The sequence below is a fragment of the Camelus bactrianus genome, chromosome X (genome assembly GCF_048773025.1).
Source record: "Camelus bactrianus isolate YW-2024 breed Bactrian camel chromosome X, ASM4877302v1, whole genome shotgun sequence".
Lineage (NCBI taxonomy): Eukaryota > Metazoa > Chordata > Mammalia > Artiodactyla > Camelidae > Camelus > Camelus bactrianus.
In genome coordinates this window covers 67,251,175-67,277,267 of record NC_133575.1, presented here as the reverse complement: position 1 = coordinate 67,277,267, position 26,093 = coordinate 67,251,175, and the positions used below count along the sequence as shown (strand labels likewise).

General features: G+C 32.4%; 1 protein-coding gene across 6 annotated transcripts in view; it reads left to right on the top strand.

Moving 5' to 3' along the window:
• The window catches only part of RPS6KA6 (ribosomal protein S6 kinase A6), a 216,646-nt gene extending 192,537 nt beyond the window's left edge, over positions 1-24,109 (top strand). For 4 of the 6 annotated variants that reach the window (XM_074358873.1, XM_074358872.1, XM_074358874.1 and 1 more), the window contains 2 exons: positions 16,501-16,641; positions 18,334-24,109. In XM_074358873.1, the coding sequence (XP_074214974.1) occupies positions 16,501-16,641; positions 18,334-18,459 (267 nt within the window). In that variant the 3' untranslated portion in view covers positions 18,460-24,109. The remainder of the gene's footprint in view (positions 1-16,500; positions 16,642-18,333) is intronic. The other 2 variants (XM_045512667.2, XM_074358875.1) reach the window with 1 other exon arrangement.
• The last annotated feature ends 1,984 nt before the right edge of the window (positions 24,110-26,093 follow it).

Genomic DNA, 26,093 nt, shown 5'->3' with positions numbered 1-26,093 from the left:
TAATGAAAATTTCATGGTGTCACTCTATATTAAAAATAAACACAGTAATACTTTATTACTTAGAAGACATCTCTATCTAAATTTTATAATGTTTTAAATAAAGTGTTACTGATTTCAAGTACATATACTCTTGACTAACAACGAATTGTCCAGTAGAATTTCTTATAAGAGAGTTATTTAGGCTTCTTCCCTTGCCTCCTTTACAAAGAGCAAGCAACTTGTACTTTTCCTCAACTGAGTTCCCATTACTACATTGTATGCACTTTATTAGAGTATGAGTGCTTACCACTGTTCTTTCTGGTTACATATTCATTTGTATACATTTTTATTCTTCCCATTCAGGGAACTTCAAATGTCATGTTCTTTTTTGCACTTCCTATCACACCTAGCATAATAGATACTTAGTTGAATACTCTTTTCACAAACTAATATTTTCTTCAGATATTCTTTACATTGTTAATTTACATTGTAGCTTTTTTGTCCAATATATAAAGATAAATCTTTTCCTATTGTGAATGGCTATAAATTTTAAATAAGTAGTCAGGTTTTATGTAAATATTTCTTTTCCATTTTGACTTGAAGTTGCTTTTAATTGAAGTCTTTGTCCATGTATTTACAAGTGATAGATTTCTAGAGCTAGATGGGATCTGGTCTGTCATTTTGCAGGTAGTTAAACCAAGATGCGTAGAATTTATCTTGTCCATGGTCACACACTGAGTGGCATAGCTGGAACTTATTTTCAGTCCTGTACTCTTTTCAGCCTACCGCATGTTAGGGAAGACTTTCTGGAGGCAGAAAGGCTTTATTTGCTTGGCTTATGTGGATGGAATGGAGAAGAAAGAGGTTTATAACCCTTTAATAATAGAAGGTTCTAAGGTAAGGTGTTATTGTTCACCCACTTCTTTTCTATAATATGGAAGTGAAGCATACTGAAGCTTAGTACCCTTTAAATAATCTATATTACAGAGCAGCTTTACAGTTAAAACACTATATTGAAATCCTTCTGTAACTTCAAGTACTATAGCTTTCAAAATGTCTGAACAAAGCTAGGAAGATGTACTAGCAAATTCAGTAATTAGAGTTATGCTCTTAATCATGAGGGATAATTGTTACCTATAATCAAGGCAGAAAGTGTTACTTAAGTATGTATGGAACTCAGTCTTTTATGAGAACTTCCTTATACTGGAGGGGGTATGACTTGTAACATATTTTACAAAATTAAAATGCTTGCAGTATAATTAGTAATAACCGCAATGAAAAAAATGGTTTATCTCAGTCACATTATTAAAATTGGAACAGAAGCGATGAATTATTAATCAGTAGTTTCCAAATTTTAACGACTTGCCACCTGTGTACTGTGAGAATAGGAAAATTGCTATTCTCCTGTATTCATGTTTGTTCAAGGAATATGGAGTTTTGCTGGCATTTACTTAAAATGGGTATAAAAAAATAAGATATCTTTGAGGTCTAAGTTAGATTAGGTGAATTATTTTAATTAGTAATGGTTTTCTTCCAATTAGATTATCTAACTAAATACCCAGCTAGTTGTATATCTTGTCATAGCTCAGTATCTTTTTTCCAAACTGGCCAACACTGCTATATCTACTTTGATAAAAATGGAATTATTCATATGAAAGTGACAGATTTTTGCAAACTGTGGGTGAACTCATTTTCCTCTTAGCTATCAAGAAAATTCAGTGAGTATTACTTAAGATAATGATATTTTTGCTCTTTCATTTGTCGTCCATCTTCCTGTCATTCTGTCAAGGACAACTTGCTACTTATTTTCGAGGGAGACGAAAAGAAATAATATAAATTAAGTCCTATTAAAACTGCTTCGAATTCTTTAAAAGAAAGTAGCAAAACGTTGATACTTTGGCTGTGAAGCCATTTGATGTCAAAAACTAATCAACATCCTGTTCATGTCTTTCCAAGGAAACAATTATTATATGTTTTGTAAGCATTTAGGACATGGCCGTATTTACTGCATTTTCATTTTAATTTAAGGAGAATCTACTTTGCTTTTGGAAATCAGTCTTTATCTCCAAATATAAATTGACAGTCTCAGTCTTATATAACTTAGCTGAATTTTGCCATAGAAATAATTACATCCTTTTTGCTTTAACACGGTTGACCATACATCGCAGTTTGTATGGGACAGTCTTGGTTTAGGTGCCTTTGGCTCTTAAGTGTCCCAGTTTGGATAACAAATTATATGGTCATCCTAGCTTTAGCTGTCCTTAAATTTGGTTAAATTTTTTCAATGAATATATAATAAAATTTAATATTGTTGCACTTTGTTATGAAAAACTGATTTTTTTCTGAAACAGGGATTTTGATATTTTCCATGAATACTTACTTAGTGCTATAAACATTGAGCACTCATCGTGTTTACATGATAGTTATTACTTTAAAAAGAAAGCAACAATTAATTATTTAAAGTTCAGACATCAACATTGAGTTTAATAGAGAAGATTGGAAGGTAGCATAGTTTAGTACTTATGAGCCAGGCTCTTACTGACTGCCTGGATGCATATCCTTACTTACTAGTTATGTGTTACATACTTACTGGCTATGTGACCTTGGGAATGGTGCTCAACATCTTTGTGCTTCAGTTTCCACATCTGCAAAGTGAAGATAGTAATGGTACCTACCTCAGGGATGTTATGAAGATTAACCAGATTAGTGTATGTGGCACATAGTCATAATAAATGTTCACTTAGTGTTAGCTGTTATCACTAAGAATGCATAGAGCACTCTGATGATCCAATGTTAATCTTTGAAATTCCTATTGGCAATAAAAAACCTTCATGAGTAAAATTAAAACCATAGTAGTGTATTTCAATATTTGTATAGGCCCACCTCCTGAAATTCTTTTTCATTCTCTCACCATCACTCTCTGTACTTTTCAGTAAACTTTCAGAATCCTCAGGAAAGTACAAAAAAAAGATAAAGTTTAATGTTGAGCACAGTAGTGTTTTTTTCTTACTAAATTTTAGTACGTATGGTTAATTTATTTATTGAAACATACTTTGGTGGGTAGGAGTAAAGGAACCTATTCTTTTGGGCTAGACCATTGATTTTTTTTTTTAGCTGAAGTATAATTGATATACAATAAAGTATACATATTAAAAGTATATAATTTAATGTATGGCATATTTACACACCAGTGAAAATACGTTATGGCATATTTACACACCAATCAAAACCATCACCAAAATCAAGATAACAAACATATGTATTACCCCTAAAATTTTCTCTTTCTAATCCTTCCCTCTTGCCCCATATCCCCAACTCACAATCCCCCACCCCTCATTCCCTGACAGCCTCAGACCTATTGTCTGATACTACAAGTTAGTTTACATTCTTCTAGGCATGTTTATAAATGACATCATGCAAGTATATATTCTTTTTTGTCCCTTTCTCTTATAATTATTTTGAGATTCATCCATGTTGTTGGAGTGTATCAATAGTTTGTTGCTTTACATTACTGAATAATATCCATTATGTGGATATTCCACGGTTTTTCCACGTACCTGTTGATAGACATTTGGGTTAGTGGTAGTTTTGTGATATTACCAGTAAAGCTGCAGTGAATATCCTTGTGGAAGTGTTTGTATGGATGCATACCTTTCATTTTTTTATATAAATACTCAGGAACAGAATGATTAGGCCATAAAGAAACCACCAAACTGTTTTTTAGAGAGCCTATGTCATTTTACATTTCCAACAGCAATGTATGAGAGTTTTAGTTCTTAGATATCCTTGCCAATACTTGATATGATCATTCTTTTAAAATTTTAGCTATTTTTAAGGTATGTAATAGTATCTCATATTATTTTTAATTTACATTTCCCTAATAACTAATGATGTTAAGCATTTTTCATGTACTTACTTGCCATCTATCTTCTTTGAATTATCTATCGAAATCTTTTGTCCCTCTTTTTTATTTTGGTCGTTTTTCTTATTATTGAATTTTAAGAGTTCCTGACATATTCTAGATGCAAGTTCTATAGCAGAGCTATGCCTTGCTAACATTTTCTCTCAATCTATAAATTGTCTTTTAATTCTCTTAAGTGTCTTTTGAAGGGCAGAAGTTTCTAATGTTGATAAAGGCCAGTGTTTCATTTTTTTCCTATGTATCATGTTTTTGGTGTTATAGCTAAGAAATCTTTGCCTTACCCCAAACTTCAAATGTTTTCCCCAGTGCTTTTTATTGGAAGTTTTATAGTTTTAGGTTTTACCTTTAGATCTATGATCCATTTTGATTTAATATTTGTATATGGTAAAATATATGGTTCACATTAAATTTTCCATACAGATACCCAATTGTTCCAGCACCATTGGTTGAAACTGCCATAGTTTCTGTATTGAATTACATTATCTTGATCAAAAATCAGCTGCCCAGATATTCATGGTTCTACTTCTATACTTTCTGTTTTTTTTTTTCATTAACCTACTTGTCTTTACTCCATTACCTCACTGCCTTCATTACTATTTTTTTATAATTAAGTTTTGAAATTAGGTACTACTGGTCTTCCAACTATTTTCTTCTTATTCAGAGTTGTTTTGAACTGAATCCTTTACATCTTCTTATGAATTTTAGACCTTTCAGTCTCTACCAAAAAAGGCTCTTAGGATTTTGATTGAGATGAGTTTGGGTCTTCAAATCAGTTGCGGGAGAATTGACATTTTAACAACGTTGAGTCTACTGATCCATGAACACAGTTACCTCTGTCCAATTAGTTAGATCTTTAATTTCAGCAGTGTTTTATAGTTTTCAGTGTACAGGTCTCGCACGTCTTTTATTATATATTTTACCTAACTATTTCCTGTTTTTCTTGCTATTGTGAATGACATTGTTTTTTTTTAATTTTTTAAAATTGTATTTTATTGAGTTATAATCAGTTTACAATGTTGTGTCAATTTCCAGTGTTGAGTACAATTTTTCAGTTACATATGAACATACATATTTTCATTGTCACATTATTTTTCGTTGTGAGCTACCACAAAATCTTGTATATATTTCCCTGTGCTATACAGTATAATCTTGTTTATCTATTCTATATATACCTGCCAGTATCTACAAATTTCGAACTCCCAGTCAATCCCTTCCCACCCCCCACCCACTTGGAAACCACAAGTTTGTATTCTATGTCTGTGGGTCTGTTTCTGTTTTGTATTTATGTTCATTTGGCTTTTTCTTTTTCTTTTTTTTTTTTTTTAGATTCCACATATGAGCGATCTCATATGGTATTTTTCTTTCTCTTTCTGGCTTACTTCACTTAGAATGACATTCTCCAGGGACATCCATATTGCTGCAAATGGCATTATTTTATTATTTTTATGGCTGAATAGTATTCTATTGTAGAAATATACTACATCTTCTTTATCCAGTCATCTGTCGATGGACATTTAGGCTGTTTCCATATCTTGGCTATTGCAAATAGTGCTATTATGAACATTGGGGTGCAGGTGTCTTTTTGAAGTAGGGTTCCTTCTGGATATATGCCCAGGAGCGGGATTCCTGGGTCATACGGTAAGTCTATTCCTAGTCTTTTGAGGAATCTCCATACTGGCATTGTTTTTTATTTTCATGTTCCATTTTTTTTTGCTGCTAGTATGTAGAAATACAGTTGTGTTTTATATTGATCTTGTATACTACAAGTTTGATAAAATCACATTAATTCTAGTAGCTTTTTTTTGTAATTTCATCAGTTTTTCAATATAGACAATCATGTTATTTGTGAATAAAAGCAGTTTTAATTCTTTCTCATATGGATATGTTTGTTTATTTTCAATGGCTAGAACTTGCAGTATAGTGTTACAGAAGTGAAGAGGGCGGACATTTTTGTTTTGTTCCTGATGTTGAGGGAAATCTTTTTTTTTTAACCACTGAGTATGATGGTTCACTGTGGTTTTAAATGGATGCTTTTGATTAGGTTAAGGAGATTCCATTCTGTTCCCAGTTTGATGAACATTTTTGTTGGGAGTGGGTGTTGGATTTTGTCGAATGCTGTTTCTGTATCTTTTGAGATAAATCACATGGTTTTTTGTTTGTTATATGCAGAATTACATTGATTTTCAGTTGTTAAACCTATCTTGTATTCCCAGGATAAACAACACTTGTTCATGATATATTATCCTTTTTATGTATGCATATAACTGAATTTGATTTCCTAATTTTTGGTTACAATTTTTACATTTATGTTCATGACGGATTTGGATTTGTAGTTTTCTAGTAATATCTATCTGATTTTGGTATCAGGGTAATACTGGCCTCATTACATGAGTTCTGAAACATTACCTCTTCAGTTTTCTGGAAGAATTATTTAGAATTGGAATTGCTTCTTAAATGTTTGTTCTGTTGACCTTGAAAAACCAGAAGAGCCAGTTATTTTACCAGCAAAATGAGTTTATTTTGGGAATAGGAGAGAATTACACTTTGGGACAAGCAAGCTAGGGTGACCTATAGGCAAGTCCTGAAGGAGAAGGGCTTGCTTTTATAGGTAAAGTAGGAAATTGGGGAGGGCTGTGGTGATTGTTTATTGGCTGCAGGTGGTGGGCAGTTTGTTGTTGCTGGGTCAGAAGGAAATGTTCTTTCTTCTTGCTGGGGTCTGTAAGCTGAGGTGAGTGACACATGAAAGCTCCCCCTTTAGGTCTTCCTGACTCCATTTTAAATGAGGTTTCCTTTATTTATTTTTACAGTTACAATTCACCAGTGAAATCTATTTGGGCTTGGAGCTTTCTTCATTGGAGGTTTTTAACTATAAATACAAAATATTTAACACCTAAATGGCTATTTGGGTAGTGTCTCCTTGAGTAAGCATTGGCATTCTTTTTCTTTCAAGGAAATTGTTCATTATTGAATATAATGTCATAAATTTTTTTTCATAAAACCTCCTTACTAATCTGTTATACCTACTTTCATATTTCAACCATAATCTATTTCTCTTTGCAGATATATCAGTTTTTGCTTCATGTATTTTGAAGATCTGTTTTTAGGTACATAAATTGTTTATAAAGTTGACCTCTTGACTGGCTGTCCCCCTTATCATTATGAAATGACCTTTCTCTCTGTTAATTTTCCCGATTGTTGTTGAAACATATTTTCGCTCATTATAAAATTCTAGATTTTCACTTTACTGTTTTTGTTTTTTGAATCTCCCAATTTTACTGAAATATAATTGACATTCAGCACTGTATGAGTTTAAGTTGTCCAGCATAATGATTTGATTTATGTACATCATGAAATGATTATCACGAGTTTAATGAATATCTATAATCTCATACTGATACAAAATTAAAGCAATAGAAAAAATGTTTTTCCTTGTGATGAGAATTCTTAGAATTTATTCTATTAACAACTTTCATGTATAATATACAGTGGTTTTAATTATATTTATCACATTGTACATTATATCCCTAGTACTTACAACTAGAAGTTTGTATTTTTTGGCTACTTTCCAATTCTATTTCCCCCACACCTCACCTCTGGTAACCACAAACCTGATCTCTTTTTCTATGAATTTGTTTGTTTTTGAAATATAATTGACCTACAACACTATGTTAGTTCCTCTTACACAACATTAGTGATTCAATATTTCTGTACATTTCAAACTGATCACCACGATAAGTATAGTTATGATATATCACCAAAGGTCTTAACATAGTAATTGACTACATTCCCCACACTTTATATTTCATACCTGTGACTCATTTATGTCACAACTGAAAGTTGATACCTCTTAATCTCCTTTACCTATTTCTTTTTTCACCATACCCCCACTTCCCCTGTGGCAAAACCTGTGTGTTCTTTGTATCTATAACACTATTTATTTATTTATTGGATTTTTTAAATTGAAGTATAGTTAATTTACAATGTTATGTTAGTTTCAGGTGTACAGCAAAGTGATGGTTACATATACATACATATTTTTTCAGATTCTTTTCCATTATAGGTTATTACAAGATATTGAACATAATTTCCTGTGCTGTACAGTAGGTCTTTGTTGTTTGTTTTATGTACAGTAGTGTGTATATGTCAATCCCAAACTCCTAATTTATCCCTCCACACTCCGCATTTTCCTGTTTGGCAATCATAAGTTTGTTTTCTATGTCTCTGAGTCTATTTCTGTTTTGTAAATAAGTTCATTTGTATTTTTTTAGATTGTATGTATAACTGATTTCATATGATACTTGTCTTTCCCTGTCTGACTTACTTCACTTAATATTGATCATCTAGGTCCACCCATGTTGTTGCAAATGACATTATTTCATTCTCTTTTATGGCTGAGTAATATTCCATTGTATGTGTATCTGCATTTTCTTTATGCAGTCATCTGTCAATGGATATTTAGGTTGGTTCCATGTCTTGGCTATTGTAGATAGTGCTGCTATGAACATTGAGGTGCATGTTATCTTTTTTGAATTAGAGTTTGCTCCAGATACTTGCCCAGGAGTGGGATTGCAGGATTATATGGTACTGCAGACATTGTTTATGTTTTGTTATATGTGTTCATTTGTTTTGTTTTTTAGATTCTACATATGTGAGATCATGTGGTATTTGATTTTCTCTTATTTCACTTAGTATAATAACTTCTAGATTCACTCATGTTCTCACAAATGGCAAGATTTCATTTTTAATGGTTTATTAATAGTCTATTGTGTGTATATACATATTATATATTATGTATATTATATATGTATTTTATATATATATATACACACACACACCACATCTATATCCATTTGTCTATTGATGGGCATATAGGTTGTTTTCATATCTTGACTATTGTAAAAATTGCTGCATTGAACATTGGAGTGCATATGCCTTTTTGAATTAGTATTTTTGTTTTCTTCAGGTAAATACCTAGAAGTGAAATTGCTGGATCATATGGTAGTTCTATTTTTAGTTTTTTGAGGAACCTCCATTCTGTTTTCCCTTGTGGTTGTACCAATTTACAATCCCAACAACAGTGCGTGAGAGTCCACTTTTCTCCGTATTCTCACCAACACTTTTTGTTGTCTTTCTGATAATAGCCATTCTGACAGATGTGAGGTGGTATCTTACTGTGGTTTAGATTTTCATTTCCTTGATGATTAGTGGTGTTGAGCATCTTTTCATTGTTCTGTTGGCCATATGTAGATCTTCTTTGAAAAAGTGTCTATTCAAGTCCTCTGTCCATTTCTTAATCAGGTTGTTTGGGTTTTTTTAGTGTTGAATTGTATGAGTTCTTTGTGTACTCTGGATATTAATCCATTATCACTCATATTATTTGCAAATATCTTCTTCCATTCTTCCTTTTCATTTTCCTGATAGTTTCCTTTGCTGTGCAAAAGCTTTTTAGTTTGTTGTTGTCCCATTTGTTTATTTTTGCTTTTGTTTCCATTTACTGAGGAGACATTCAAAAAATATTGCTATGTCTGATGTCAAAGAGTGTACTGCTTATGTTTTCTTTTAGGAGTTTTATGGTTTCAGGTCTTAATTCTGTAATCCATTTTTAGTTTATTTTTTGTCTGTGGTGTGAGAAAGTAGTCCAGTATGATTCTTTTGCATGTATTTTTTTAGTTTTATCAACATCTTTTATTGAAGAAGCTGTCTTTTTCCCATTGTATTTTCTTGTTTCCTTTGTTGGAGATTAATTGACCATGTGTGCATTAGTTTATTTCTGAGCCCTATTCTTTTCTATGATCTATGTGTTTGTTTTTGTTCCAGTACCATACTTTTTTGATTACTGTAGGTTTGTGGCATAATTTGACCTCAGGGAGTATGATATCAACAGATTTCTTCTTTTTTCTCAAGATTGCTTTGGCAATTTGGGGTCTTTTTCTGGTTCCATACAAATTCTAGGATTATTTGTTCTAGTTCTTTGAAAAAATCAAGGGTTTTTTGATAGGGATTGCATTGAATCTCTAGATTACTTTGGGTAGTATGGACACTTTAACAATATTAATTCTTCCAATCGAATCAAATGGGATAGCTTTCCATTTCTTTGTATCATCTTCAGTTTCCTTCATCAGTGTTTTATAGTTTTCAAAGTATAGGTCTTTCACCTCCTTGGTTAAGTTTATTTTTAGGTATCTTATTCTTTTTGATTTGAGTTTAAATGGGATTGTGTTCTTGCTTTCTCTTTCGGATAGATGATTATTAATGTATACAAAATCAACATATTTCTGTATATAAATCTTATATTCTGCAACTTTACTGAATTCATTTATTCTAAATGCTTTTTGGTGGAGATATGAGTTTTCTCTATATAGTGTCATGTCACCTGCAAATAGTGACAATTTTACTTATTTCCTTACAGTTGGATAACTTTTATTTCTTTTCCTTGTCTGATTGCTTTGGCTAAGACTTCCAATACTATGCTAAATAGATGTGGTGAAAATTGGCATCTTTGTCTCATTCCTGATTTTAGAGGAAAAGCTTTTAGATTTCACCATTGATGTTAGCTACGGATTTGTCATAAGTGGCTTTTATTATGTTGACGTATATTCCCTCTGTGCCAACTTTGTTTAGATTTTTTTTATCATAAAAGGATGTTGAATTTTGTCGGAAGCTTCTGCATCTGTTGGGATGATCATATGATTTTTATCCTTCACTTTGTTAATGTGGTGTATCACATTGATTAATTTGTAGATATTGAACCATCCTCTAGATCTCTGGGATAAATCCCACTTCACCATGTTATATGTTCCTTTTAATGTATTGTTCAGTTTGCTGACATTTTATTGAGGGTTTTTACATCTGTGTTCATCATTGATCTTGGCCTGTAATTTTCTTTTTTTGTGGTGTCTTTGTCTGGTTTTGGTTTCAGGGTCATGCTGGCCTTGCAAAATGGGTTCAGAAGTATTATTTCCTCTTTAGTTTTCTAGAATTTGAGAAGGATGAGTGTTAACTCTTCTTTAAATGTTTGATAGAGTTCGTCACTGAAGCCATTTATCCTGGACTTTTGTTTGTTGAGAATTTTTTAATTAATGATTCAATTTTATTATTGGTATTTGGTCTGTTTGCATTTTATATCTCTTCCTGTTTCAGTCTTGGGAGATTATAAGTTTCTAGGAATTTATCCATTTCTTCTAGATTGTCCATTTATTGGAGTATGATTGTAGCAATCACTTATGATACTTTGCATTTCTATGCTATTAGTTATAACTTCTCCTCTCTCATTTCTGATTTTATTGATTTGGGCCCTTTCTCTTTTTCTCTCAGTGAGTCTGGCTAAAGGTTTGTCAATTTAGTTTATATTTTTGGAGAATGAGCTCTTAGTTTCAGTGTTTTTTTTCCTATTGTGTTTTTAATCTCTTTCATTTATTTCTGTTCTGATCTTTATTATGTCTTTTCTCCTACTTACTTTGAGTTTTGTTTTTCCTTCTTTCTCTAGTTCCTTTAAGTTTAAGGTTAGATTGTTTCCAGTTGTTCTTGCTTGCTGAGGTAGGCTTGTATCACTATATACTTTCCTCTAATAAATGCTTTTGCTGTGGCCCATAGATTGCGGATCTTTGTGTTTTTGTTTCCATTTGACTCTAGTTATTTTTTGACTTGTTTGATTTCTTTGGTGATCCACTGGTTGTTTTGTGCATATTATTTAGACTCCACAGCTGTGTTTTTCTGCAGTTTTATTTTCTTGTTCTAGATTTCTAGTCTTATGCCATTGTTGGAAAATATGCTTGATGATTTCAATCTTCTTAAATTTATTGAGGCTTATTTTGTGGCCTAGCATGTGATTTATCCTTGGAGAATATTCCATGTGCCCTTGAAAAGTATGTGTGTTTTGTTGTTTTTGGACCAAATGTTCTGTGTATTTCTGTTATTTCCATCTGGTTTAATGTGTCATTTAAGGACAGTGTTTCCTTATTGATTTTCTCTCTGGATGATCTGTCCTTTGATGTAAATGTGGTATTTGAAGTCCCCCTACTGTTACTGTGTTACTGTCAATTTATCCTTTCATATGTATTACTATTTGCATTATATATTTAGGTGTTCCAACACTGGTTGCAAATATGTTTATAATTGATATACCTTCTTGTTGGAGTGATCCCTTGATCATTATGTAATGTCCTTTTTTTTTTTTTTCTCCTGTTACAGTCTTTGTTTTAAAGTCTATTCACCTAATGCAAGAATTGCTACCCCAGCTTTCTTTTTGTTTCCATTTGGGTGGAACACCTTTTTTATCCCCTCATATTCATTTTTTGTGTGTGTTTAGATCTGAAGTGAGTCTCCTATAGGAAGCATGTAGATGGTCTTGTCTTTTTTTAGCCATTCAGCTACTCTGCCTTTTGACTGTAGTATTTCATTCATTTTCATTTAAAATAATGATTGGTAGGTATGTACTTATTGCTATTTTGTTCATTGTTTTCTGATTGTTTTTGTCATTCTTTTTTGTTCCTTTTTTTCTTTTGTTCTTTTTTGATTTGATGACTATCATTATTGTTATGTTTGGATTCTTTTTTCGTGTGTGTTTGTGTCTTACAAGTTTTTGCTTTATGGTTACCATGATGTCATTTAACAGCATATATGATCATTTATAGTTAATTTTCTCTTAAGTTCAGACTTATCTAACAACTCTGCATTTATCACCCCTTATGTTTAATGTTTTTAATATTATATTTTACATCTTTTTGTGTATATCGCTTAACTGTTTAATGTGGATATAGATGATTTTACTACTTTTGTCTTTTAACCTTCCTAGTAGTCTTATAGTGGTTGATCTTTACTGTATCTTTGCCTTTACCAATGAAATTTTTACTTACATAATTTTCATATTTCTAGTTTTGGTCTTGTCTTTTCTACTTAGAGAAATTCTTTTTAAGATTTCTTGGAGAGCTGCTTTAGTGGTACTGAACTCTTAGCTTTTCCTTCTCTGTAAAACTCTCTCCTTCAAAGTTAGTGATACCCTTGTCAGGTATTCTTGGTTGTATGGTTTGTCCTTTAAGCCCTTTCATTACTATATTGTGGAACTCCCTTCTGGCCTGCAGGTTCTGCTGAAAGACTTTGGGAATTACCTTGTATGTAACTAGTTGCTTTTCTCTTGCCATTTTTAAGATTCTCTATCTTTAATTTTTACCATTTTAGTTACAGTGTGGCTTGGTGTGGATCTCTTTTGGTTCATCTTATTTCTGTCTCTGCTTCCTGGACCTGGACATCCATTTCCTTTCCCAGGTAGTGGAAGTTTTCAGCCATTATTTCTTCCAATAAATTCTCTAACCCTATCTCTCTTCTTATGAGACTCCTGTAATGTGAATGTTAGTACTCTTCTTATTGTCCCAGAAGTCTCTTTAAAACTATCCTCATTTCTTAAATTCTTCTTTTCCTGTTCAGCTTGAGTGATTTCCACTATTCTGTCTTCCAATTCATTGATCCATTTCTCTTTATCATCTCATCTACTCGAGTCTGTCTAGTGTTTTTCTCTTTTTTTTAAATTTCATTTATTGTATTATTCAGCTCTGTTTGGTTCCTCCTTATGTTTTGTAACTCTTTATTAAACTTCTCACTGTGTTCATCCATCCTTCTCCCAAGTTCATTTAGCATTATTATGGTCATTACCTTGAAGTCTTTATTGGGTAGGTTGCTCTCCTTTACTTCGTTTAGTTCTTCTAAGGTTTTTGTCTTGTTCCTTCATTTGGAACATATTCCTCTGTCTCCTCATTTTCCCCAATTCTCTGTGTTTATTTCTATATAGTAAGTAGATCAGTTGTTTCCTGATCTTGGAGAAGTGGCCTTGTATAGGAGTCATCCTATGGGGCCCATCAGCTTACTCCACTCAAGTCACCAGAGGTATATGTGCTACTGGTACCCCATGTGTGTGCTGTGTGGGTCCTTCTGTTGTGGTGGAGCCAACTACTATGGGCACACTGATAGGCAGCACTGACCCCAACCCAGCTGGCTGCCAGGCCCTGCATTGTGTGGTGGCTGCTGGCTCTGTGTTGGGCAGAGCTGGGTCCTGGCATGGCTGGTTGCTCAGCCTGAGTAGTCCCAGTGCTGGTGCTGGCCTGCTAGTAGGACAGGACCAGAAGCCAGGGTGGCAATCTGCAAGGCTTGGGGGAACCTAGGGCTGGTACCCCACCATTGGTGGGTGGGGTTGTATCCCAGTGCAGCTTGATGCATATACCTGTGGGGTTGTTATTTTTATCTTTGTTTCACTATATGTAACATGCCTTTTTTTCTTTTTTCTAGTTACTTTTAAAATTTTCTCTGTCTTAGGTTTTGAGCAATTAGGTTTGATGTGCTTTGATGTAATTTTCTTTATTTCTTATACTTGGGGTTCATTGAGTTCTTAGATCTGTGGTTTCATAGTTTCCATAAAATTTGTAAATTTTAGAGGCATTATTTCTTCAAATATTCTTTTCTTCTCTTTCCTCTTTTTTTCTGGGACTCCAGTTGCACTTCTGTATGTCACTTGAAGTTGTCCCATAGCTCACTCATGCTCTGCTCTTTGCTTGTTTGTTTTACACTCTTTTTTTTTTTTTAATGTATCTATTGCTATGCCTTCACCAGTCTTTTTACCTGCCATATTAAATTTGCCATCAATCCTATTTGATTTATTTTGTTGTCTCACATTTTAGTTTTCATCTCTGTAAGTTTTATTTGTGTCTTTTTTATATCTTCTCTGTCTCTACTTAACTTTTGAATATATGTGTCAATTGTGGGTCAATTTTGATTGATTGATTTTTCCTTTTCATTATGCATTGTATTTTCCTTCTCTTTAGTATGCCTGGTAATTTTTGATAAGAAGCTTGACATAGTGAATTTTACCCTGGTGAGTGCTGGATGCTTTTGTATTCCTATTCTTGAGCTTTTTTCTGGGCCACAATTAAGTTAGGGGAAACAATTTGTTACTTTTGGGTCTTCCTTTTAAGATTTTTTAGACAGGAGCAAAACAGTGTTTAATCTAGGGATACTCATTACTCAGGCAGGTTTCTTTCAATTTCTCTACCAAATACTCTGTGAATATAATGTTTTCCAGTATAGCTGGTGGGAACAGGCAGTATTCTTCACCCCACGAACTCCGATTTCCCTCTAATCCTTTCATATGGTTCATTCTTCCCATAACCTTTGTTATTTTTTTCACCATATAGTGGTTTGTCAGTGATCTGCTGAACACTTGAAGGAGACCCCATACAGATCTCTGTAGTTCTCTCTCTGCTTCTCACACATCTTTGTTAGTTTTTCCTGCTAACTCTGTCTGCCTTGGTCTCCCCTGACTCTCAGTTCTGTCTCCTTAACTCAAGAAATCTGCCAGGCTCTGCCTGGGTTTTCTTTACCTGTGCAGCATCCTGAAAACTCTCTTAAGGTTCTAGGCTGGGGCAATCATAGGACTTACTTGATTTGTTTCCTATCTTTTAGGGATTACTTTCCTTCATTGCCTAATATCTGCTCTCTTGAAAACTCTTGTTTTCTATATTTTATTTTATTTTTTCCTTTGGAAGGGCTTGATTTCAAACAAGTGAGTGAATCCAGTCCCTGGTTTTACATTTTAGCCAGAGGCAGAAATCCTTGGACTGTTGAACTTTTATCACTTTTATGATTATCATTTATGTCTGTTTTATTGAAGTAATTCACTGTTATATTCTTTTAAATTTGATTCTATGCATATGTTCTTTTTCCAATAGACTTTTTAGATTGGTTGTTCTACTCTTCTACATAGTTTCAACCAGTTACACTATTCTTCAAATTCTGATGTTGCTATGTAGAGTCTTTAGTTTCTCACTGCTTCTGCTATTGATAAAAAGTTCACAAATGATTTATTTCTATTTTAGAAGATGCTTGTTAAGGAAAGTTTAATTTTCCTTTCTATAAAAGATGCTTGGTAGAGATAGTTTATTTAAAATTGTTACATCATTTAATAGATTTAAAGTTGTGTTTTACTATGAAGTTATATTACATTTACAAGTTTTTATTACAACATAGAGAAAATAAGCATATTCACATTTACTCTGATGAAAAACTTACAATGTTCTGACCACTGCTATGCTAACCATCAGCTGCTAATCTTGGACTTATGTTTTGCATTCTTTAGTATTTTATACAGTAAACCACCAGTTACTGAGTATATTAACAACATGAGACCCCCCCCATGTTGTATCTATATACAGATACTCTTATAATTTGGGATCCAGATTACCAGCAAAGATCAGTAATTACTTTCTCCTCTTGACAATTTAGCACATTCCAGTGTAACTCCTGCTACTTTACATTTCCCTCCTCTCTCACTAACCACTTACCAGTCCACAGATTTGGTATCCCTGATTTTAGAATGATAAGTAAGAATTTATCTATTGTACTTATATATAGAGAAATCTGTTTCAAGATTCTCTTTTAACAGTTAACTGCAGTGTATAGGTTTTGTTTTCCCTAATGGTAGGTCATATAAAACAGATTGCAAAGATATTGATGCTTTCATATTTTCAGAAAACGTGAAATGGTATATTTTACTAAACCTTTCATGTTATGTAGTTTCATATATGTATATATATATTTTTTTCATTTTAATTTAGGACTTGCTTTCTCATATGCTACATATGGACCCACATCAGCGGTACACTACAGAACAAGTATTAAAACACTCGTGGATAACCCACAGAGATCAATTGCCAAATGATCAGCCAAATAGAAATGATACATCACATGTTGTTAAGGTAAAACAAACATACTTTTATGCACCTTCTAAATACTTGATACCTAATAAAGCCATTGCATGCCATTCACTGATGACACATATAATTACCTTAAAATATCTTTTTTTTTAAAGGTATCTTAATAGATTTTTTGTTTTGGTTTGTTTTTTTAAATAACAACCATGGAATCTTCTTAACCTTCTTTACCTACTGCCTTACTAATGATAAATAAAAATTTCTTGATTGTATTTGACTTGCTCTTAAAAGACACTGGGACTTGAAGCAGACTAAAATGCAAGTTTCATATAGAAACAAAAGATTACTGTTGGTTCCTATGTATTTGGTGAAAGTTTCCATATGTATAGACATTGAACTTAGATTTTATTTATTTTGTATTTTTCATTGAAGTATAATCAGTTTACAATTTTCTATTAATTTCTGGTGTACAGCATAGTGATTCAGATATATATATCTGAATTTCATATTCTTTTTTATTCCTTTTCATATTCTTTTTCATTATAGGCTATTACAAGATATTGAATATAGTCCCCTGTACTGTACCCTAGGACCTTGTCGTTTATCTGTTTTATATATAGTAGTGTGTATCTGCAAATCCCAAACTCCCAATTTATCCCTCCAGCACCCCCATTCCCCACTGGTAACCATAAGTTTGTTTTCAAACCTAGATTTTAAATTTTAGTGTTTTATACATTTATCGGTTGATGGACACTAAGGTGTTTCCATATCTTGGCTATTGTGAATAATGCTGCAATGAACATGGGAGTGCAAATATCTCTGAGGATAAAGTAATTGTGTGTAGGTGTGTGTATGTGTGTGTGTGTGTGTATATATATATATATATATATATATATATATATATATATATATATGGAATCCTATATGTATAATGTACATATATATGAAATATATATAATAGAATATTATTCAGCTTTTTAAAAGGAGGAGATCCTGCCATTTGCAACAACACAGATGAGCCTATAAGACATTATGCTAAGTGAGATAATCTAGACACAGAAAGAAAAAAAAAACACATTATCTCTCTTATATATGGAATCTAAAGAAATCAAATGTGTAGAAGCAGAGAGTAGCACAGTGGTTACTAGGAGCAGGGAGGATGGGGAAATGGGGAGATGTTGGTCAAGGCATAGAAAGTTATATTTATGTAGGATGAATAAGTATAGAGAGTCTAATGTGAAGCCTTGATGACTATAGTTAATAACACTATATTGAATACTGAAAATTTGCTAAGAGTAGATTTTAGGTGTTCTCATCACACACAAAAGTGAGAAGTACGTGTGAGGACAAATTGTTAATTAGCTTGACTGTAGTAATCATTTTACTATGTATATCAAAATAACATGTTGTATGACTTAAATATATACAATTCCTATTAAAAATTAAAATTAAAAATAGTTAAAAGCAAAGTAGATGAGTTATGAAAGGCTGATAAAAATAATACATTTTAGTGTTTAAAAATTCGTGAGAAACATAATTATTGAAATAAAAATATACTAGTAATCAGGTGTTAATTAATCAAGGGAGCATCAATACACAGATAAAGATTCTCAGTTATTTTCCTGGGGGGAAAAGGTTGCATTCTGGTTAAACCTCTCGTGATATACTGTGGAAGTTTTTTTTTTTTTTAACCTCCAGAGATTGTTATTCAATTTGTGATATTTCTCATTGTTTTAGGGAGCAGTGGTTGCCACATACTCTGCTCTGACTTGCAAGACCTTTCAACCAGTCCTAGAGCCTGTTGCTGCTTCAAGCTTAGCTCAGCGACGGAGCATGAAAAAACGAACATCAACTGGCCTGTAAGATTTTTAGTGTTCCTCAGGCAAACTGGATGAAGAGAAAATTAAATGTGTGGCTTTTTGTCTAATCTTATATCAAAGGCATTGTTTTCTGCTACATTACTTGAATATTCTGTTTAAGCTTCCTTTTTTTAGGGGGAGTGAGGTAAAAAACATATGCAGGTCCACAATATTCATACTATGTTGTTTTTCAGCAGTGTCCACTTGTTTATTTAAGTATATAATTGGTGTCTACAAGGTCCTAACAATTCTTCTGCACACTAACTTCTTCCTTTCAAATAAAGTTACTTTAATAGTTTTTCTGGTTTTGTAAAATAATGGTTTGCGGAATCATTACCAAGAATCAAGATGCAAATGTAATAGTATAATTCCAAGCAGTGTCAGTATTTTTTAGCATTAGATTCTGAAAGGATAGATTTTTTTTTAATAAGAAAAACAAAAATGTGTTGTAGAAGCTTGTTATTGTGTACAACCAAAGTTCTCCGTTCATTTGACTCTGTAATTACTAAAATGTAAACAGTAGTTTGGTGCCAGAACAAAAATCATTTGTGCTAATATGTGAACTCCTGTTATGGTTGGTGCCAAAGTTTTACAGAAGAATTAAATCACAGATAATGTGTTCATACAAACCTATATATTATCCATAAGTGGCCTCATCTAGAAATAAAGGTTTCCATAAGGCTTCTGTAAATGTTACATCTAATGGAATTGTAGTACAAGTGAAGAATTTTTTAGCCAAAGGCTTTATATTAGTGTTGTAATCTACTAAATAGGTCATAGTTAAGCCTTTGAAAATAAAGTACATGGTGTTGGCACTTCCTTGGTGTTATGTAAGCTGACTTTCAAGTTAACCAATTGGATTTAATCATCATCTGTCCCGTTTATAATGAACTACACTGTTGTTTTTTAGACTTCATGTGCTTTGAATTACAGTGTAGCATATTAATCTAATTTGAATCCTTTGGTCATATAGTTGAAATTTTACTGTAGTGGACTTGTGGGCTTAGCACACATAATATAATTGTAACACATTTCGGTAAACTTTGGACAATGATACATAATAGTAATACTTCCATAAGATAAAGTGTCTTTTTAAATAGGCAGTAATATTAATGATCTACATAAAATTTGAACACATTTTAAAGTCTTATTCATTGAAAAAAAGGTCTGGCCAAATTGGTCCTATTATTAAATTTTATGATTCAGAACCACTGCATAGTATGTATTGTTTTATCTAAATTATGGAATTTTTAGGAATCTTTTTGTGTTATTGAAGAAAATACCATTACTACTAACTACTACTGCTGCTGCTGCTGCTACTGCTACTGACAGAAAGAATTCATGAATGTAAACTGGAGGATATTACACTTTTGTTTAGTGAATATAAGCAATCTACTTGTGTGTGCTTTATACACTGTTGTGTATTTTATTTTGCTTAATTCAGAGAGAGAGGTGATTAGTGAGTGCTGAAGTATACAGTTTAGGGAAAGAGACTTGTAACTTGCGTATATAATAAAAGAAACTATACATAATTCTCTTTATAATGTAAGTGATATATATTCCATGCACAAAGATCTGTTTCTTGTGTGTGATGTATAAAAGTATGTATCCTTATTTTGAGGTGTCTTTTTGCAATAAGTGAAAGACACTAAAGAACATCTAATGTTACATAGAAAACATTACTTAGAAGTGTAACTGGGATCATAACTTCTGGATTTTTATGTCCCAGTCTGGCTTTTTATTTTCTCATTTTGCTTTATTACTAGAAGTACTTGCATGTGACAATTTATGTCCTTACATTCTGACTTATTTCCCTCTTGTCATTATCTTGTTTGTGCTGTTATGTCTTCTTATCAGAATTGGTATGACAAAGTCAGAGGTATGATTTTGGTGTTCAACTTTTCAGAACAAAGATACTATTTCCATCTATGCTTTTGTATTAATAGAATTAGAGTAAGTGCAGTTGGAAAATGAAAAATGATCACAAAGTAACTTTCAGTTTTTCCATAATCAGTAGTTTTTAAAAGTAGATGATCTTAATTTCTCAATGATTTTTCTTTGAAAGGTTGTGTCATACAGTCCTTTCATGAAAGGAACATTATCAGAACTAAGTAATGAACAGCATGATTCTGTATCACTCAAGTGAGGATTGACAATGTGGAAAAGACACATATATGCTAGTGGATTTCCCAATAATTGTGTGAGAGTTTTCTTCTGGAAAATTCAAATATGGTAGCTTAACAACAGTAATAGGGGGCAACCTATTATAAGGGAAAGCTTGATATTACACCTTCATTCTGTAGAACGAACCCAGGTACAGATGCCTAATCATGTCCATTTTGGCTGAAACTAATTTAGAACAACAAATCAGAAATGAATGAGACAATTTTTGATGGGACTTCTATAAATGCTTAACCAGTAAAAACAAATCCTTTCTATGAGACTTTGCAATACTGTAGTTTCTGATGGATTTGTGAACACTTATTTTGCATTGTTTTTCTTTTTAATTGATGGTTCTTGGTAGTATTTAATGATAGCACAGTTTGGGGTTATTATTGTTCTGGAGAGGAGAGGATATTGTATCTTTTTTCCTCAAAGGGAAAACACCCGGTTTGCCCAGATAGGCAGAACTATCTATTGTCCTAAAGCACATATTATCATGAATAAACTCAGGAAACCATTTGTAAGAAAATTAAAGTGTAGTGCTTGTGTTGGTGATTTTGTGGGAAACAATAATGGTTTTAATTCTTTTATGAAAATCAAACTTTAGCCTATTTTCTTAGATTCATGAATGCCTAAACATTGATTTTTGTAATGTATTGCCATTGGTAATTAAACATAGTCAAATATTTTGATAGCACCTCTAGTTAGCCCAAAGGGATTTCATATGTATAGGCAACTCAAATCTTGATGTTTGTAATGTCTTCTCTTTGAAACATCACGTTAAAATAATAGTACTTCCCGCAGAAACTTATTTATACTGATTGAATAGTATTTCCTGACAGTAAGAGGCCCTTCATTTATGAAGAAGGAAAAGAACCACTTACTTTGGCATTAAGATCAACTGAAAAGCTTACGCTTTAAACTAGGCAAAGTATGTCTTTGGTATTCTCTACATTCTCTTTCTCCTGGCTTTCCAGCTCCCACATGCTATCCTACTTGAGTACTTCACAGAGGACTCCATGATTAAAGCTTCCTCCAGAAGGATTCTGTGCTCCAAAAGAACCTCCCACCCTTCTCCTTCCCTGAATCAGAACTTCATTCTCACAGAGCAGCTATTTTCAGCAAAAAAAAAAAAAAAAAAAAAAAAGGCGAAAGGAAAGCTATCTCAAATTAATTCACATTTTTCTGTCAGTGGCTAATAGATAATTGGCATTTTTCAAAGAAGATGTCCATTAATCAGATGAGTTTCTAGTTGCTGCATTTTCAGGCAGTCTAAACAGGTGAGAATAATTTTAAGTTCAGTTATTCTCAGGGAAGATATTTTGGGCAAGAAATTTATACAGTGTACCCTAGGATCAGATTATCAGAAAAATTTGGGGTTTTTTGGTTTTTTTTTTTTTTGGTTTTTTTTGGTTTTTTTTTTTTTTTTTTTTTTGCACAGCTTCCTTGCTACTTCTCAATCTACATTTTCTTTTTAAAACTTCCAAGCTTTTTAATCAGAATGAACTTCACAGTGAACTTCTGTGACAGAATGGTGTGGAGGGAGGCAGTTGTTGTTAAGCCCATATTTATCTGGTATTCTTGTTTATCATAGTACATAGTGCATATAACATAAGGAGTCTCCCTGGCCTCAGCCCCTATTCCTATTTTATTGATAAAGAAACAAGAGCACAGAAAAATTGAATGCAAACCATCAGTGTAGTCGAAGTCTCCAGATCCTTTGTCTAGATTTCAGAACACAGAGAGCCTGTTTATCACAATGTGATTTCTTAACAAGAATGCAAGCCATATTAAGTATAGATTGGTCAACTACAATTAAACTCCTTTAGAACAATTTCTTACATTTCAAACCTCATTCAGGTATTTTTGGCATGTATCTCAAAATGAATGATTACTGAAATTAACAGAAAATTTCAGTACTGTGCTATCTGCCTTCCTATGCAAGAATGTAGTGTCATTGATAGTGATTATTTGTAAACATATTATACTCATGGATGCACTGTTTCTTGTTTTAGTCATACAGTATAGTGAAGTCCATATAATTTGAATGAAATGATAATGCTTGATCATCTAATATTCAGTTTGGTTGCTAATAGTTGAAAGTATAGTAAGCCCTAAGTTATAAGCAATAAGTTTCTTTAAAATATGAAGAAAAACACAAAGGAAATAATTTTTAAATTACAGAAATTCAAGATTGCTTACTTATGTAATATCCCACAAATTATGTACCTTTTAGTTTATTGACTAACAAGAAATCTTAGCTAAATGCTTAGGAATATATATATATAAATAATATTTGATTTTATCTTATATATATATATATATATATATATATGATTGCCACATTATTGCTTTATATTCACATTTCTAAACCTTGTACAATGGAGCTTCTTTGGATGACTATTTTGCTTTCATTCTATTTGTCTAATTACATGAACTAATTTACTCTTCAGAAGATATCTATGATATCTATTAAGCATCTAATTTTATGTGGGACAGTTCTAGAGAATGTGTTAAGTCCTTTAGTTTCTTAATAAATTGTCATAATGTGACCAATTAGATTTATTTGCTTTTTTTCTTTCCTATCAACTAATACTGTGCAGGTGTCACATTTGAGTTCTCTTTTCATATTCAGTCTCTCTGAAATTGAGAAGACTTATAGCAAAAAATGTGTTTTTTTTAGTATGGTAAAATTCTTAACATCATGAAAGCAGTCGAGCAAGAAACGACCATTTTTAAAGTTATATAAGAAACTTTAACTAAATATCCAAATGGCAGCATGGTTTGGAAATGAGAATTTATTTTACATTAAATTCCACAGTACAAAAAAGGAGAATATGGTTTTTCTGTGTTTGATTTTTTTTTGAAACAGTAAGTAGTGTTGGAAGTTATGAGTTACATAGGGTTTATGCAAGGAGAGCATAGTTTTCTAAAGCCACACTGAAAAAAAAGAAAAAGCCTTGCCAACACTTCTGAAACACTTTGGGATTCCTAAACTTATTTTCTGGTATAGAAAATATATTTGCTGACTTTTTTTGCACTTCTCAAGACAGAAACAGCATTAAGTAGAAGTTGTGTGTAAATTTGATTCATATGTACTTTAAAACTTAAAAGCTACAATTGAAAGAAAAGGTCCCCAATAGTCAGATAACTGTATTGTCTTTTTCTGACTACATTATGAAGTTTATGCCATCATTATTATATAATTATTTTCTTTAAAGCACTGTTCCTTTCGACATTAAAGATTTCATTGTACAACATTTTTCATGTAAGATCAAATCCAGTAGTGCATTCTACGGTGTTTTTGTCCCTCACAGTGCTGCTAAAGAAATGGCTGTCATTTTGAATTTATAACATGCCAAAGATGACATCGAAATTTTATTTATTTTTGTTCTTGTTAAAACTCTGTGGGCAACACTTATCAAGATATCATGTTAAATTACTGGCATTCTCTGGGTATTAAATAAAAAGGCTGCAACTTTCTAACATTTTATATTTGACCTTGCTTGATCATTTATGGATATAAAACTATGTCTACTTTTATAAACACATACATCTACTTTTCATATTTCATTGAAAGTTTCTATAGATTGTTCAGGTGCCAGTTGTAAAAGTGTTTCAAAAGACAATTTGTTTATGCATATACCTTGATATTTCCTGAACTGTAATATTTTCTCACTTTAGGATCACTCTTCTAATGTTCTTATAAGGCAAGGAAGTCAGGAAAATGAAGAGCTTAAAATATTTTTAGGACTTATCAGGAGAATGTATTTGCCTTTAAGTTAAGATGGTAACTTAACCTTTTTTGCAGTAAAGACAAATGAAAATCTTAATCTTTAAGTATTGGAAAATTTATTTTAAGCTTAGAATCAATTAGAATAATAGAAATTCTACCCCCAAAAAAGCAATCATACATTTATAGGCCATGTTAGGTGATAGCAGCTATGCATACACATATAGAAATTTAATTTAATATGAGGTTCAGAAATACATCTGGAGCCCGGCAATCAGAATCTCCATGTACCTCTTCTGTTTTTCTCAACTTCTTATATAGGATAGACCTTAGTGCAACTTTGGAAAGTCTGCAAAAATTGCTTTCCCACCAGCCACCTCATTTTCATCTCTCTTCTGCTTTTTCTTCTTTCATATTCCACATCTCCCCAAACCCTTAGTAAAATATCTGATCATTATTTATACATCATAATACTTAAACAACGTCTTCCACTAAGGTATTACTTCATTCTGCATTTGCCTTTTAAACATTAGCTACCGAGATAAGGAATGCATTTTTGTTGAGTGGGGCCCTAAAATAATTTAGTCCTACCAGGCTAAACCTGATTTAATCTTCTTAGGTTGTCTTAGAGGGTAGGGTGAGGGGTAAAAGAAGCAGACCACAATTTACTTCTCTTATGATTCCACCAGTTCCTTCCTCTTTATTTGGAGAAATAGATTGAAAATGTTGGGGACCTATTTTTGAAATTAGAATTTATGTTCTTTTTACTGCTGGCTTTTTTTTTTACTTTTTTTTTTTATTGAGTTATAGTCATTTTACAATGTTGAGTCAAATTCCAGCGTAGAGCACAATTTTTCAGTTATACATGAACATACGCATATTCATTGTCACATTTTTTTCGCTGTGAACTACCACAAGATCTTGTATATATTTCCCTGTGCTATACAGTATAATCTTGTTTATCTATTCTGCATATGCCTGTCAGTATCTACAAATTTTGAAATCCCAGTCTGTACTACTGGCTTTTTCTTGAATTAGAACCTACTCCATTCAAGCCTACAACAGCCTCTCTTCCTTTATCTCTCTTTCGTCATCCCTGTTCCTCACCTCATTACGTAAGCACAGGTTAGGAGCCAAGCGTGCCCTTTCTCTTGTGCTTCAAGACTCTCAGATACATTTGTTATATTTTCTGTACATAGATATTTTAGATTTTCTTTTAGTATTTTTAAGTAAGCTACTGTATTTGACTTCTGATTATTCAGATTCTGACAAAAATGCATTATCTTTGTTAATAGATGCATTTTTTACTTAACAGATGTATATTGTGTTCTTGTGCCAGACACTAATTTTATCCACTCTTCTTCTAAAAGAGATTCAAGGTTATTTATAGTAACAGACATGTATGTAGTAAGGCTGTTAAAATTGAAACACAAAAGCAAAACTGTGAAAAATGATAAGAAAAGCATGCTGAAAGCCAGGGCTAACAGATAATATAATTGAGCATTAAATTTAGCTGTGAGCTTCTTGTCAGGAAAGACAAGAAGAGAAATGCAGCAGATTATATAATTATGTGACAAGAAGCATGCCAATTCTGCAAGAGATACATTTTTGCTGATGCTAACATTTTAAAAGTATTTAACATAAGATAATCTTTTACATGGGGCATTGAACTAAATAATGTCTTTAATCGTGGTATTGCAGCAAATCCATTAGGAACCTTTTTAGTTTCAAGTGTTAATACC